This window comes from Brienomyrus brachyistius, chromosome 1, assembly GCF_023856365.1.
Source record: "Brienomyrus brachyistius isolate T26 chromosome 1, BBRACH_0.4, whole genome shotgun sequence".
NCBI lineage: Eukaryota > Metazoa > Chordata > Actinopteri > Osteoglossiformes > Mormyridae > Brienomyrus > Brienomyrus brachyistius.
Window position 1 is genome coordinate 52,268,931 of NC_064533.1, and position 17,163 is coordinate 52,286,093.

The 17,163-nt window shown below is 47.7% G+C and overlaps 2 protein-coding genes across 5 annotated transcripts in view; both read left to right on the plus strand.

The window, feature by feature from the left end:
* Positions 1 to 17,163, plus strand: part of LOC125740075 (sodium/potassium-transporting ATPase subunit alpha-1-like) — a 457,178-nt gene that overhangs the window by 393,002 nt on the left and 47,013 nt on the right. The window lies entirely within an intron of this gene.
* urp2 (urotensin II-related peptide) lies at positions 1,959 to 11,673 on the plus strand. 4 transcript variants are annotated; one of them, XM_049011006.1, is made up of 7 exons: positions 7,882 to 7,960; positions 8,306 to 8,341; positions 8,568 to 9,097; positions 9,826 to 9,987; positions 10,094 to 10,128; positions 10,972 to 11,137; positions 11,395 to 11,673. In XM_049011006.1, exons 3-7 carry the CDS (start codon positions 8,986 to 8,988, stop codon positions 11,424 to 11,426), a joined length of 507 nt encoding a protein of 168 aa, XP_048866963.1. In that variant the 5' UTR covers positions 7,882 to 7,960; positions 8,306 to 8,341; positions 8,568 to 8,985; the 3' UTR covers positions 11,427 to 11,673. The 4 variants fall into 4 exon arrangements, with proteins under 4 accessions (XP_048866974.1, XP_048866963.1, XP_048866971.1 ...); XM_049011014.1 differs by having other exon boundaries at positions 7,892 to 8,341; positions 10,097 to 10,128; XM_049010998.1 differs by having other exon boundaries at positions 7,894 to 8,341.

Genomic DNA, 17,163 nt, shown 5'->3' on the forward strand with positions numbered 1-17,163 from the left:
GTGTGTGTGTGTGTGTGTGTGTGTGTGTGTGTGTGTGTGTGTGTGTTTATTGACGTGTCCATGCATGTGTGCCACTAGTGGGTGATCGTGCGTGACAGCAGTCATACACATCACTGACGGGGCAATCATTTCCCCAACTGGCCCGTATCTGCCATTACCCTGCAGACCTGACAAATTCATCTCTCATACTACAGCTGTCATGTGACAGGGCTTCACAAAGTCACATGATCTATTGCTAACTTGTTACATTACAGTAAGTTTCAGCTGCTGAACTAGTGCTTTTGTACAACGCAGCTAACATTCTTTAAGTATTTCACATTTTGTTTATTTAGCAGACAGTTTTATCCAAAGCGACATACGTTACTTTTGAGACAGCGGTCACTGGAGCAACTGGAGGTTAAGGGCTTTGCTCAAGGGCCTGACGATTTGAACTGTGATTTGAACTGGCAACATTTTGATGAGAGGGTGTGTGTGTGTGTGTGTATGTGTGTGTGTGCACGAGCGGGTATACTTTACCTTATGGGTACACAATGTCCCCACAATGTCATGAATACCCATATCCTCTGAAGGGAAACCTCAGTTAAATAAAAATCTGACTGCAATGAAAAATCTAAAAATGCAACACTTTTGTATTTTGCTTGGTTACTTATGGTGCGTGTGTGTGTGTGTGTGTGTGTGTGTGTGTGTGTGTGTGTGTGTGTGTGAGTAAAGAAAGATTAAAGAAGTCCACTCTTCCCTCCCCTCCTCTTTCTACCTCTTCGTTTTTAAAGCTGATTAAAAATTAACCAGGCTGAGGGAACCCAGTCGGAGTGCGATAATGATTGATGGCACGACGGGAATGCAGCGGTTAGCACTAAAACGCACACTATCCGGTTACCCTCCTTATCGATGTCACACCCATTAGTGTCTGCTAATAGTAACCAATCACTTGTACTGTCTTCCCCAATATCCCCGTGGCCCATCTCTGGGTCCGACCGTAGCGGGGCTCGTAATCCCGCCTCCGCCCTCCACTGGTTACCCTCGATATGGATATTGGATGCCAATCCAAACAGGGCGCACACACTCTTATTATTATTACTATTGTTATTATCGTCATCATTTGTCTGTTTGTTTGTTTGTTGTTTTTGTTGATTTTATACTGTCATATATTTAAATGTTTATTGGGATATTAATACAGTAAATTTCTGTCTTTATATTAAAGGCTACTTGTAAATTAATAGTAATTCTATACATAGTACATTCCATTTTTTGCTGACTTAATTGCTGCAAATTTGTTATGAATGCCAAGAACCTGGAGTGTGTGCACGCATTCTTCCCTGTCAATCCAGCAGGGGGCGCCATACAGTTGGCTGTAACAGGAGGACCCCCCCACCCCCCAGCCCATGTCGTGGCGTCGTCCCCGGCCGCACCGCTGTGGTTAGAGGTTCCCACACCCCACTGAACCACACTGGCCTCTGGCACGCCACAGAGTGCGACAGGGCAGGAGTGACAGCCCGTTGCAGAAGCCTCTTCCCTTTCACTTTCACTTCCCTGTGTCCCTTCAGCATGCTGTCACTGACCCTCTCACCTTTATGTTTAAATAGAGCCTAAAATGACAAACACACACACACACTCCTTCCCCTTGCCAGGTCGTGCCCTTTTTGCCTTCTCTGGCTCCGGTTTCATCCTGACAAGTGGTAATTGATTCCGCTGTAGGTTGCACTGGTGGTAAGTGGGGGGGGGGGGGGATCGGGTTTCACTGAAAACAAATCGCTCTTTACTGAGCCCTGACCTTCCCCCCCACCCCGCTTCCCCCTCCATCCGCACCCTCCACAGCCTTCCTTTCTCCCCCTTCATAATTCCCTCAATCTCACCTCGCTCCCCGGAGTCCTCTCTGTTTGCACTTTGTCAGATTCCCCGCTCACTCCTCGCCCTGCCAAGCCACTGCTCCTCGCCTGCCTTCCCTGACAGCTCCGCTGCCAGGTGCCCCCCCTCCCGAACCGACCTCATGCTGGTTAGAGTGGTTACAGCAGCTGTATGGGTGAGTTTTTCCCATAGTTCTTGGAATTGTGTGAACAAATGTGGAGAGTGATACCGAAAACTGGGGGCCGTGTGTGACTCAGTGGGTTAGATCACTGTGGTTCAAGTCCTACATTCAGCAGGCTGATTTTACCATCCGGCCAATGAGCAGCCCCAATTGCCCCAAGGACTGGCTGGCCCTCCATTCTCAAATGTATGCCATTTTGGATTATAGGATCTAGTATTTTGTCAGAATCCCACCTGAAGGAAACCAGTAGACACTCAAAGCAGAATGCAGTGAAACAGCTCCCATTTATGTATTTCTTTTGAGTAACAGAATTATTCCAGCTCTCCTGTTTCAGGTTAAACATCGAGCCAAATTTGATAAATAGTGAGCACATGTGGCATCGCAACTGTGCATGTCTGCGGGGTAATTGGCATGACCGGCGCCGCTTTGTGGGAAGGACATGCACCGGTGCAGGTGATAGCCACCCAAGCAGACGGTTCTGCAGTTGGCCCAAGCACATCACCTGCAAGATATGCGGTACTGAACTTCCTGTCACAGTCGTTTAAGCAGCCATAGCTGCCTCAGGGTGTCACGACGTTGAAGCCTGTTGGCTTCATCGCTGCCCGTCGAAAAAGGTGTCCGATCGGCTTCTGAAGCAGGACTAATTAGTGCTGAGCTGGACTTCTCTGTCCCTGATTAGACCCACTGGGTAAACCCCAGGACATCTGTAAACTGCAAACAGATACTTATACCAACGGCTCTCATTGAGTTGCTCCAAAGGAGCTTCATATGAAAAAGCCCCCCATTCAAAGAAAATCATTATCATCCGCTCACCATTTATAGGTGTTAATATAAGTCCAGAGTCTGTCCCAGGAGGCAGTATGAAAGGACAGATATCGACTGAAGTAAACTGCAGTATGTTTAAGAATAGTTCCAAATGAAAACTTTAAACGTATAACCATAGTTATCTGGGTATGTTACCGCTAAAACAAAGCAATGCAAAAAATAAAAAAAGAAAGAGCTGTCCTGCCCTCTAGTGGCTAATACACTGAATAACATTGTGTTTTCCGCCAGTGGGCAAAGCATGTATCAAATATCAACCTGGCAGATAAAAATAGAATTTGTGTTGCATTATGTTATATTATCTATTTGTCCAGCAGGAACTTTTATTAGAGAGACTGTTATTACAGCATAGATCTTAAATACCCTGTACTGTTATGTAACCAGAATTCTCAACCCCATTTTGTCCTAATTTGGTAACGCCCAACTGTCAACCATGTCCAGCCAGGAACACAGATTAAACATAGACAACCCAGCAGTTATGGCTTGGTACAGACAAGGGCCGATGCATTTTAATGGATGTGCTTCTTCTGAGGCATTCACAGGAGGAAATCTCTGTAATAACCAGAGCAAGCCTCCTTTCTGTGAAAGTTTGAAGGTCTTTAAACGTAGACAGACAATACAATTACCGGACTGGGGAAACAAACTGAAATGCGAATAAATACATTGGACTATGGACGGCAACAAGAGCAGCTGGTGAACACGGGGAATCCACACGGGGTTAACGAGGGGGCGTGGCACACAGAAGGAGCGGACGATTGGGGCAGGACAGGACCCCCCTCCCAAAGGCGCACACTCCGGGACCAAAGAAACCAGAACAGGGGCTGAAGGGGACGTCGAGGGCGGTGAGGGGACAGGAAAAGGGGCTGGTGGAGATGGCGAGGAGGGAGCCGAAGGGGACTGTGTCAGAGGGAAGGACAAAACTGTAGCCATGGCAGGTGCGGGCGCAGCCACAACCGGCCCAGTCACAAGTGACCAACGAGGCATCGGAGACCAGGCTACAGCCGGCCGACAAGGCGCCACGGGTAAGGTTGGAGACACCTGCTGAGCTGGAGTCTGAGGGAGCGAAGGGGAGCCCTTTCCGGGAGACTGAGAGGCGGGAACCCAGCCGAGATCCACCGTGATACGGTGGCGCTGGCTGAGGTAACCCCTTGGAGGGGTCGAAGGGGGTGGTTAGGTTTATCCCCGAGGGATCCCAATCCAGGTCCTCCTCCAGCTCCAACAAGGAGGGAGGAGTGGTGGTCAGGCCATTAGGGGTTTCCAAGGGGACTGAAACTTGTGGGTCGAGGACAGGGGACACTGAGGCCAAAGGGGTCAGGGACCGAGGGTATGAAGGCCGAGGGCTCAAGAACCAAGGGGGCTGCAGCTGGGGGGGGGGGGGTCATAGACCATGGGGACTGAGCCCGGGGGGTCATGGACTAGGTAAGGTGGAGTGTCAGCTGACCGAATTGGAGCCGCTGGGGCCTGAACCTCTGCCGCAGGAACCGCTGGGGCTGGAGCTAAAAGCTCAGGAGGTGGCGCATCGGCCGCCGGGAATGGACCCTCGCAGGGTGGCAATTCAGCTGTTTGGACAGGAACCTCAGGAGGCGGCGAATCATCCCCTGGGACTGCAGTCAATAAGAAGGAATCTTAGAGGGTGCTGCAGGAACAAACGGCGGGGGTTGGCAGATGTGCCTTCTGAGGACGCCTACTTTGGCTTTAAATGGAGCAGCTGCCTCAGGCTCTCCGCCATCCTCTTCATATCCCCAGGCAGAGAAGTTGGGGTAAAGGCAGTGAACTCCCCTTGCAACCGTTGACGGAGCAGGGCAGCCTCCTGGGAGTCTTGCACCGCAAAATCCCCCATCACCCGCCAGTATATCTCCCTTGAGGGCAAAGAATTCTTTATCCAGGGTCTCAGGCATAGGTGGAGCAATGGGCAGATGGATCTTTGGTGCAGATGAAGCAGCAACTGTGCAGGCATCATTTGCAGTAGAGGAAGCTAGTAGACGGGTGTCATGTGCAGGCACTGCAGTAGGTGAACGAGCCTCAGGTGTAGGCACTGCAGTAGGTGAACGGGCCTCAGGTACAGGCACTGCAGTAGGTGAACGGGCCTCAGGTACAGGCACTGCAGTAGGTGAACGGGCCTCAGGTACAGGCACTGCAGTAGGTGAACGAGCCTCAGGTACAGGCACTGCAGTAGGTGAACGGGCCTCAGGTGCAGGCACTGCAGTAGGTGAACGGGCCTCAGGTGTAGGCACTGCAGTAGGTGAACGGGCCTCAGGTGCACGCACTGCAGTAGGTGAACGGGCCTCAGGTGTAGGCACTGCAGTTGGTGAACGGGCCTCAGGTGCACGCACTGCAGTAGGTGAACGGGCCTCAGGTGTAGGCACTGCAGTTGGTGAACGGGCCTCAGGTACAGGCACTGCATTAGGTGAACGGGCCTCAGGTACAGGCACTGCAGTAGGTGAATGGGCCTCAGGTACAGGCACTGCAGTAGGTGAACGGGCCTCAGGTGCAGGCACTGCAGTAGGTGAACGGGCCTCAGGTGTAGGCACTGCAGTAGGTGAACGGGCCTCAGGTGCACGCACTGCAGTAGGTGAACGGGCCTCAGGTGTAGGCACTGCAGTTGGTGAACGGGCCTCAGGTGCAGGCATTGCAGTAGGTGAACGAGCCTCAGGTACAGGCACTGCAGTAGGTGAACGGGCCTCAGGTGCAGGCACTGCAGTAGGTGAACGAGCCTCAGGTGCATGCACTGCAGTAGGTGAACGGGCCTCAGGTGCAGGCACTGCAGTAGGTGAACGGGCCTCAGGTGTAGGCACTGCTGTAGGTGAACGGGCCTCAGGTGCAGGCACTGCAGTAGGTGAACGGGCCTCAGGTGCAGGCATTGCAGTAGGTGAACGAGCCTCAGGTGCAGGCACTGCAGTAGGTGAACGAGCCTCAGGTGCAGGCACTGTAGTAGGTGAATGGGCCTCAGGTGCAGGCACTGCAGTAGGTGAACGGGCCTCAGGTGTAGGCACTGCTGTAGGTGAACGGGCCTCAGGTGCAGGCACTGCAGTAGGTGAACGGGCCTCAGGTGCAGGCATTGCAGTAGGTGAACGAGCCTCAGGTGCAGGCACTGCAGTAGGTGAACGGGCCTCAGGTGCAGGCACTGCAGTAGGTGAACGAGCCTCAGGTGCAGGCACTGCAGTAGGCAGAGCCGAAGCTGCAGGCAGGGGCGAAGCTGCAGGCAGAGGGATGTCATGAGCGAGGAAGGTGGCATCCGCAGAGACCTCGGGTGTCAGCGGCAAAGCAGGAGATCCCGGAAGGGCTTCGGACACGCCCCCCGTTTGCGACGTTTCTGTGTCTTTCGGCGGCAGATACAGCAGGGGCAACAGGGATTTCGGGCTGCCCACACGTCGAAGGAGGAAGCCCTCCACAGCCCAAGTACACTTGCCTGATCATACTCTCCGCGGACCTGCTTCTGAGCTATGCTAGGCTCTGCTGCACCACACCTGGTGTGCGTCATCCAGCAGGGAGATCCCCTCTACAATATCCTTAACACGGAAAGCAAGGGCTCTGGCAACTGGGTCCTCCTTCACTTCGGGCTGCTGTAGTTAGATCACCTCATCGGTGAGTACGAGGAACTCTTCCTCCATGAGGTGAGGCTTCTTTTGGGCGGTCATTCTCTCATGCAGTGATCCAGAGAAGCACAAGTAGAGTACGGGAATACGGGGTTTAGTCATGGATAAGGCAAGCAAAACGTAGACAGACAATACAATGACCGGAATGGGGAAACAAACTGAAATGCAGACTAAACACATTGGACTAACGACGGAAACAAGAAACAGCTGGTGAACACGGGGAATCCACACGTGGTTAATGAGGGGTCGTGGCACACGGAAGGATGATCGGGGCAGGACACAAAGTCAGGTGCTTCCAAGACTGAAACCATTTGGTTAGTTTTGCATGACCAGCAAGGGTCACTCTCAGTGAATATACACATTATCACCACTTATAACCTGCAACATCACAGGTATCTGCTACATTTTCTGTTCTTCTGAACACAGGGGAAGTACTACTGTAAATATTTTAAACACCCAAGAATATGAATTTGTAGGATAATAAGACATTTATCCTAAAACTTATAGTCTATCTTTTCTTAGTCATATACTGCTGTATTTCACAAGTCTACAAAAAGCCTTTTTACAAATTTCATTCCCATGTTACTCCTGTATGAATCATATGAATCAAAAAATATTTAAACCCGCACATTAATTTCAAGCCACAAAACACATCTCAAAGCAAAATATGAGCTTACAAAATAAATTGTTTCTGAACAAGGTTAAGCACAACAGATGACAAACAGGGGCAGATTGAAAAAAGGCTCAGAATTCCCCGATATAGCAGAAATTCCAGTGACACTGAGCATAATGTCAGACCAAGCAGCAGCCTGACAGGTTGGGTGCCGAAGATGAAGAGGGAGTGCAATAGCGACACCTGCAGGTAGGAAGCAAGAGAGCGGGTGACTTTTGCTCCCAAACCCACCAGAGACGTGATTGCAATTAAGACGAGTGTAGAAATGCACTGTGAATGTGCCTTATACACTGATAAACATTCACACAGTAATGCGGTCATTAATTCGGCCAGGATTTTCCAGGCCTGTCATTCCAATTCTAAGCAACTGGTCCTGGATCCAAAAAACCGGCCCCCATCATCACATTCTCCACGGGCTCCAAAGGCTGGTCCCTGCAATCGCATTCCCTGCGGGCCGCAAAGGCCTGCCCCTGTCATGGCCGCCCTCGGACGTCAAACAGACTTACCCTGGGGCTGGCTGCTCCCCGCGTGATCCAACACAAAGGGGAGGGGGGGCGCACCGCAAACATTCAGCGGAGCTCCGTCACATACATAAATGGAGGCCATTGATGTGGCGTCAACAGGGCCATCGCCAAGGCGTCACTGGGGCCATCGCCAAGGCGTCACTGGGGCCATCGCCAAGGCGTCACTGGGGCCATCGCCAAGGCGTCACTGGGGCCATCGCCATGGTGCATCTTTGTACACAGAAGTGGATTCCGGCCATTGTTTACACCTTTGATGGATTGGGAGCCAGAGATAGCGGCTTTTACAAGAGCAGATATTTCAGGGTGTTCTTCATATATTGTAAGATAAGTATTTAATGACAAACGGAGCTTGTCATTAGCTATTTGTTAAAACATACATCAAAATGATAAAGCTTTAATAATTTCTGCAATGTATGTCAATATTTACTAGCAGTAGTCATTTTGCATAACTCTGTTCATTGATTTCTAGACATCCTGGTCACCTCCTAGCTACATCCTGACAGTTTTCATTTTCCCCCTTTGTTTGCATGTAGTAAAAGCAGCATCTTAACCACAGTGCCACCTGCTGAAATCTACATGCAGCTGCAGGCACATGCAAGCATCTATAAAATGTGTTTACACTGTTTGAGCTTCTAAACACTGACCTCTGACCTCTGACCTCCAGCAGAGGGAAGCGCGAGGGAAGACAAAACTATGTAAGGTAAATAATCCGCTAATCATAGGGCAGTGGGGTTCAGGTTTACTGAGCAGGGTGGGAGAAGGGCACTGATGGTAAAATTTGCCAATCAGGCGGGTGGGGGGTAATGACTATAACATTTGCCCCATCTCCACGAGGGGGAGAGGAATGGTCTTTGGGGTCCCCCCCTCCAACTGAGCAAGCAGTGATAACGGGTTCTTAATGTATTTGCTCTGGGACTCTGACGCAGGAGGCCCTGACGCCGGACGCCTCGTTCACAATGGGGACCCTGACGCCAAGGAGGGGCAGAGAGGATGAAGAAAAACACACAAGACCCTAAATGTCACGCGGATGGGCCCAGGGAACAGTGCTTCGGCAGGCTGCCGGGGTTTATATAGGGCACAGCCCCCATCGCCGAATAGACGCGGCGCAAACGCTTAGCCGTACACCATCGACAAGCCTTCCCAGAAAGAGGTGCTTCAAACCCAATCTGGCAACCAGCGATAGATCGCTAAATAGACGAAAGTGTCACTGGAACAGCAGAGGCAACATTGACACCTGTCGAGCACAATACGTTTGACAGCAGATAGTACCGGGGAGATACCAGAAGATTCTAGACGACGCCAGAATATTCTGCAAAATACCAGAAAATATCAGAAAACAGAGTGATGAGCTGCAAAGCCGTGATCAGTGCTGCAGTGGTGCTGGTGCTGATGACAATGGTGACAGTGACTGCAAATGGTGCTCCGTTCAGTCTCGACATAGAGCTCACCAGAGGCGGTAAGCTGTCCAGGTTGGAGTAAGTGTGGGTACCTGCATGGGTTTAACAGGAAGCTGTATTGAACAGAGAACTCATTTGGGGATCTCAAGATGACCTAAGTCTAGTGAAAGTCCCTTGGGATTGGGACGATGACCATAGACCACAGGTTTGAGTGTGTTGATGTTGTTGAGTTTAGTCTCCTTTTGTCTTTTTGGAACTGCAAGTGATTCTGAGGCCGGGTAGCAATCATCTATCAAAACACGCCAAGCTCTCTGAGAAAGTCCTGATAATTTTTGTGGGAAACTAATGTTTTTCACTGGAGTTCAGAAACTGTACCTGATGTTTAGGCAGCAATACTAAATTATAGCTATACGTGGTGTGAAAGGAGTGTGCATTTAAAAATATATTAAGTCAGATATTACAAGAGTTAGAAGGAATAAGAAGAGAGACACGGTGAGGGGGAAAGTTGATGGTATTTGAAGGAATGAGATCCCTCTGCCTACAGGAACTGCAATAATAAATTTTCATACTAGACTAACATGTTTCTGCTTCTGGGTGGGTGAACATAGATGTTTGGTCTAAGGCATTCAAATTGGGATTCCTTTCTATGAAGTACACATCCATCTCTGACAAATAAATGCAGCTATGAGAGAAATGGACGTTCCGGGCTACTGTATAGTGTGGGCTTGAGCAGGTGAGGATGCTGATCTGGAGACTGTAGCTGAAATGTCTAAGCTCTGCTTTCCAGACGGAGGGGGGAGCCCAGAACCAGTGCAGGCGGGTTCAGACACGCCAGCGGTGGCCCGAGGAGACAGAAGGGAGAAGATCTTAAGGGTGCTGGCTTCCCTGGAAGATCTGCAGAGATCCATCAACAAGACCAGGAGAAGCAAGATAACCATGATACCACGTGGTAAGACATCCAAACAGACACACACATTTACACAAACACACAAATTACTGAGTAACCGGCTGATTTACAGATGGCAAATCGTGTTGTTACTGTATTTGTGCTGCAGCAGGTGTTCGAGGACCAGGCAAGAAGAGCAAGGGCGTAAGTGTGTCTGTCTGTGTGTGTATCTGTCTGTCTGTGTGTGTCTGTGTCTCTCTGTGTGTTTGTGTGTCTGTCTGTGTGTGTCTGTGTCTGTCTGTCTATGTGTCTGTGTCTGTGTGTGTATGTGTCTGTGTGTGTGTCTGCCTGTGTGTGTGTGTCTGCCTGTGTGTGTGTTTGACTGTGTGTGTGTTTGACTGTGTGTGTGTGTATGTGTCTGTCTGTCTGTCTATGTCTGTGTGTGTATGTGTTTGTGTGTGTATGTGTTTGACTGTGTGTGTGTGTGTATGTGTCTGTCTGTGTATGTGTTTGACTGTGTGTGTGTGTGTGTGTATGTGTCTGTCTGTCTGTGTATGTGTTTGACTGTGTGTGTGTGTGTGTGTGTCTGTCTGTGTGTGTATGTGTTTGTCTGTGTGTGCATGTGTGTGTCTGTGTGTGTGTATGTGTGTCTGTGTGAGTATCTGTATGTATATGTGTGATTGCCTTTGTGTTTATTCATTAGTATCAGTGTAACTTTATGTCCAATGAGGATCAATTAAGTTGAAATCATACCTATGATGGTCTTATTAATAATAAGAAAGACTTCCCACTATCTATATGTTTTCAGAGAATAATTCAGAGAACCTATCCATCCGTCCACCCGTCAGTCAATCAGTGCATTAATCCATTTGATTATCCTGGGCAGAGTCACATGGTCTGAGAATTTCAGAATAAGCCCATGATAATTCAGAGACCTTAGAGGGTTACATTGTACATCACTCAGCAGTCAGCTCAGTCATCTCGCTCGTGAATACTTCGTGAGATGCTTCCTGATGTGCCTTCCTGGAAACACTTATCTTTATGCAGGGAATTTCAGACGAGGCTATGAGAACAACTACCACCACAGCACCCCCTGTGGATGACTGCAGTACAACGTCACAACAAAGCGACAATGCAAACGAGCGGCACTCGCAAGGTGGAAAGGGTCACAAAAAGGCTGCCCCCCAGGCAGGAAAGAAACCCAATAAGCGAGGTGAGCTTAATTCACTGTGGGATTTCTGAATTATGCTTGATACACAACTGGTTTTCATTTTAAGTCATTAATTAGAATAATTTTGTGTTTATATATGAGAAAATGATAAATTTTTTTTACTCAGACAGTTGTGGCTTTTTAAGGGAGTTTTAGATGATGGTTCATTGCAGAAATGTTTGTTTTGTTTTCACGGTTTCATTAAGAGTGTCTTTGGATCCCGTAGAGACACTCACCACTTGAGGCCTTTTCTCTGACAGTTTGCTTCTGGAAGTACTGCTCTCAAAACTGACCCCTGACCCCTGCGGGGCCCCCCCTTCCCCATGTACCCAAAGCCCTCGCTCCCAACACCCGGCAACGCCACAGAACGGCAAGTCCAAGGAACACCGACGAAGAACACGACCTTTTAAACAGGTGATCAGTAACAGTGCAGACTCGGAATGCCTCTTGACCTTCTTCGGCACCCACACTGTACACAACGCTGCTTCACAGACGCCACTGGGGCGTGTTTGGCTCAAAATAAATGACGATGCATTAATAAAGCGAAATAAAGAGAACTTTATTTTTCTACTGCAGCCTAGGCATTCGTTGTGGGATTTCTTAAAAAGACAAAACAATAGAGTCCAGCTCATCAACCAAATTACAACGTCATGGCTGCAGGTTTGAATGTGCCCTACTGACATTCTGCAGCATGAAAACATGAAATGGAGGATGAAGTTTGAAGTTCGCCTCCCCTGTCGCCTACTGCATTTTGTTTCCCTTTTTTAGCTCTGCTGCCCTTTAAATAATCCCCACTCTTCAGCACTGTCTATTAAATTGTTTGTGAGGGCTGTATCCCGGCAACGGGGCTACAGTATTGTACGCTAGAAAGGAATTCCGGCACCTGTCAATCTGGCCGTTACCGTGGCGATGCATTAATGGGGTTATGACGGCCAACCCTGCGCCAGTAACTGCTCACTGCACCTCCAGTAAGTGGTGGGAAAAACCAATAGAGGTGCAGGACAGCCTGTACCATGGATCCCAGCTTCATAAATCAGCCTTGTCCTTTGCCTGGTGTAGAGGTGAAGTTTGGTTCAGCCCACTGAACCAGCAGTACAGTTAGCAGAAGGACAGACGGATATAATTAGTGTTCATGTAGAAATTCAGGGTTCCATTCACTTTTACCTAATTTAGGGATAAGAAACAATTATTACTCTGGGGTGCAGAATCTGCCGGAGTGAGAAAGCTTTCTGCAGGCAGCCTAAGACACTCACTGGGAAAAAATGTTCCTCTGTTTTATGTCCTTGAGCTCCTGATGTTCAGAGAGTATAAACAGCATGACAACAGAGATTCCCCTCACTCTTACAGCAAAGGTGCTATGTACTGTTTATCATGTCAGGACATACTGGAAATATTTCTGAAGCTATCATGGGCTGCGGGGGGAGAAGTGATGGAATTCACTTTTAACTCAAACAGAATTTTTTAACTGTTGCAGTCATAAATAAAAAAAAAACATAGTGAATACTAGCACAACTCACAAAAATCAGGCTTTGCCCCAAAAATAATGAAATTATATCTTCATACATATGTTTTGATTTAATAAGTAACTGTACTTTATATGCTAGTTTGCAATAGTTTCCAGTAAGCAATACAGCAGTCTAACCTAAACTAGTACTGTTGCCTCAGTAGCCTCATTGGGTTGGTTACTTAATGATTTTACCCAAAGCGTCTTACAATTTCGCCAGTTACTTCAGTTTAATATTTTATTTAAACAAATATTCAACAGCATTGACCCAGCTGGCATGTCTGCTGCCCACCTTGAGGACCGGTACGCCCTACGCTCCGTAATGCTCTGCAGATCTCACTACGATCACATGACCTCCATTATGTAATTACGGCTGATAGCTGCTCGGGCGTCGTGCCATTTCACGTGGCGTCCACGGTCTCCTGTTTACTTACCACGCATGGAAAGTGTGTCTCAGCTCCTGGAAGGAAAAGTTTATTCATGTCCTCAAACAGCTGCTCCCTGATAGAGAAACCTACCTTGTTTACCACGCCTGTCTTTCCAAGAAGGGCCTTCTTCATTTACACATCCAGCACATAAACCCAGAACCATCAGCCTTTTTAAGATGGGGATTAGCATTTGCTGCATGCTTAGACAACCAATAAAGTCAATTTCGGGTAATCATTGGGTGCCTTCAACACAAGCTAATAGGTATGGTGCTCAGATGCCTTCTGTGACCAGGAAGACAGGCCAATGCTGGAGGCTGGGGTACAGGGGCGTAGCTAGGAATTCTGGGCCGCTGTAAAGTAATGCCCACCTCAAATCTGCCAGGGTATCCATGCCCTTTCTGCACCCCTACTGTGCTTCACGGAGCTATTATGAGCATAAGGATAAGCAGCCCGCACAGGCACATGGGTTATCTCCTGTCACCCTCCCCCACAGTGCTGTAGGTCACCTTAATCGGATTTGATCCCACTGGATTAAAAACATAGTCCGGCTTGGAAAGGTTTATCCCACTGCCTCTCGGGGTCACCCCCCCCCCCCCCCCCCAGCAAATGGTCCGATGGAGTGAACGGGAGAAGCATCGTTTTCTGGTGGGATGATCAGTGTGAAGTCGACAAGAATCAGAGAGAACCGATAAACAGTTTTGCCCATGAAGATTATCATTGCTTAGATAAAAATATAGCTTCTAATGGACACGTCTTGTGCAGGCGTCCATATTTACCAGACACTATAACAACATTTTCTCCTCCGAACCACTAGAGGGCACAATTTGACTGTTTTCAGTGTGCAGCATACAGACTGTCCCCAATAGGCGTCACACTTATCCAACTTACAAAAAACACAGCTTATAATTATAACTATATAATTATATAAGCTTATAATTATTATATTTAAAGAAAAGTTTAATTATTCCAGAAGCATGACGATTGTCTATATCTGACCTCATAGAAAATGTACAAATGAAATAAGGACTGGGTAAGCTGGCCATTGCCTGGAGAGTAGGAACATTTCAGAAATATTTGTCAGTGTGTTTGCACTGGGTGATGTATGACTGGGCTGGAATTTTACTGCTAATATTAAACCAAATGACACTCACTTTGAGATTAACCCCTTATTCTCAATCATGATAAATGATCTAATTATTTGGCTGTTATCCTGTCATTTTTTTTATTTAGCAAATGTACACACTGGCATACAATGAGGAAAGCAGGGTCAGCCAGTCTCTAGGACAACTGGGGTTAACTGGGGTCTTGCTCAATGGCCCAATGGTGAAATCACTCTTGATCATACACTGTCAGAAAAAAAGAATATCAGTTTGTACCTTTGCTTGTCACTAGGGCTGAACCGTCAAGGGTCCAGCAATTGTACCCTAGCTGTAAGTAGCTGTAGCTTTTAAGGTACAGAAATGAACTCTGAGGAACAGATGCACATTTATGAACAGCTAAGGGTACAATTGGCAGATCCTTGAGGGTTCAGTCCCAGTGACAAGCAAAGGTACAAATTGGTACTCCTTTTTCTGACAGTGCAGGCACAGCACCCTCAATATGAACACATTAAAGATGGGTGTGGTCTCACCATCATGACCGTGAAAGCAGGCACAACCTTACGGTCAGTCAGCCCTTCATCAACGGTAAACGGGTGCAGGCAAGATTAACATCAAGCATTGAGGCAGTCAACAAATAAGTGCTGACGTTCTTCTGGCAAAAGCAAAAATGGATTTAAAGCAGCAAATTTTGGTAGCCGAATAAGCTTGTGGGGCATTGTGTTCCTATGTGGTTCCTCTTGAGCAGGAATATGGCAATATAAAGAATGGGGCCTCATGTCTCGCACTCGGCTAGCAGATAAGCTGCAGGAGACTGTCATTCAGTTCAACAGGTGTCTGGAACGTGAGGTGCAATCAGCGGGCGGGTGCATCTCAATGACTAACGGTGACTCTGGGTCATGTGACATTGCATGGCTCTGCGTCACCGCTCAGGGACAATGATCCGTTCCGTGAATCAGATGGAATATTCCGGACGGCCGTCTATTGTTCCTGATGCCTCTGGCTGCACATCGGCTCCAACTCCACATCATACGGAAAACTGTAAGACGGGGGCTGAAGCTGCGACGTCAGCGAAGGACAGGAATCTTCTCCTAGTCTGGAAAAAAGGCGTGGGGAGGAGGTGCTGTGTGGCCTGGATGTGAACGCACAGCAAGCTGGTGTTTCACGCAGCGGCTAGTGGGCTCTCTGACTCAAAACGCACCCAGGGTCCTTGTCGTTGTTTCCACAACATACCTACCCAGAAGTTTACCAAAAAAAACATGTATTTTAATATGCAAGGGCTTAAGAAATAAGCTATATTAGACAATACTGACGTAATTTCCATGATGTCATGCTTTACTTATTTATAACTGTAATTTAGTAACCATCTTTAGCTCTCATATTCATTATTACCATTCCATAAATACAATGGCATGAAGAGTAGCCAGTCGCTGTAATTTCAGCTTTTGCCTCTATTTTCCCATCGTGTCATATTTTAAGTAGCTTACTTATTCGCTTCCTGCTACGTTTGTAGCATATTGCGTATCATCTGCTCCAGTGCTAATCTAACACTTGTTATTGGTCACTAACTGGAAACTCAGCCGCGCTACACTTGTGCCCTAGTCGGCTCCTAGCCGCTTTGTGCTTGTGATGTTCTGAATGCCTCACTTGTACGATGCTTTGGACAAAAGCATCTGTTACGTGAACGTAAATGTATCAGTTAGGTTATAACGTGTAAATAATTATGCTGTAGCACATACAGCCTCTGTGGTTACGTGTTTTTTGTGACCTTGGTCCAAATTCTCTGCCATGAAACATTTGGAGATGCAGTTAACGAGCAGGACTAGCAAATGACTCAAAGTCCTGGCTTTCTCTATAAAATACATATATAAAGATTATTCTGGTATCTGTTTATCCATTTCAAGCCTCCCATTCCACCCACCCCACCTTCCACGATGCTTCAAAATGTTCCTTTTGTCAACAGAATAGTTCCAGAGCTCCGTTAGCTGTGAGCTATTTGGATCCTACACTTCATGTTTTAATGGAGAACTGAGTAGTGTGGAGTTTTTTGTTTACATAACATCTTCCCTGCCTGAACGGTCACTGACGGCACGTGTTTTTCCACAGAGGCTGGAAGGTTCTTGGCAGAGCAGAACAATGAGGCGGCCCTGGGTTGTTCGGGCCTTTTTGGGTTGAGAAGGTGTGGGTGGGCTGGATTGGCGTCAAATCCGAACATGGGTTTGGGAATGTGGGATGAGATAACTGGGGAATCAGGTTATTAAAGGTGAGTGTATTCAAAGAACGAGAAAGAATTTGTCAGTCTCCGCTAAAGGTTTCAGAGCTCAACCCACAACCACAAACACGCAAACACATGACAATTTCCAGCAGCTCACTATACAGTCTTTACACTATCGTATTTCTGCAACATTACAGCAACATTTGTTCAATCTTAAGGAACATAATGTACTTATTATATGCCATTTGACTTTCATTATATGCTATTCATTATGACCAAAGAGAATTCTGGGAAACAAGTGTTTATACAACGGCTCCCCATTTATGAAAATCTTGCGGAACCTGTTTTATAAACCAATATATAACGGATTCTGTGCAAACCGCTCACGACATCCCCCACCCCCGCAACCCTACACCACAATTTTCCTTTCATGATATTCAGAAGAGGGATCGGTAGCCTTTGTTGGTGGAGGGGCTCCAACGCTCCATCAGATTCCCATCCTACATAAATTTTTAGGAAGCTTCAAACGAGTGAATTTCTTACTTTATGAGGAACAGTTAAGGGCAAAAAAAAAAAAAAAAAAAGAAAGTACTTGTGATTTGGAAAGGTGTTTACTGAGGAAGTGTATACTGACCAAAAGTGATTCAGGAAAACACACGCTGGCACGTGAGGTGGTACGCACAGGAAGAAGGGTCACGGTCATTCAGTCTTGACGTTCTCAGAACCCACATTCCTCAAGCGCACCAAATACATGCTTGAAAATTGGCCGCCTTCGTGTGTCATGC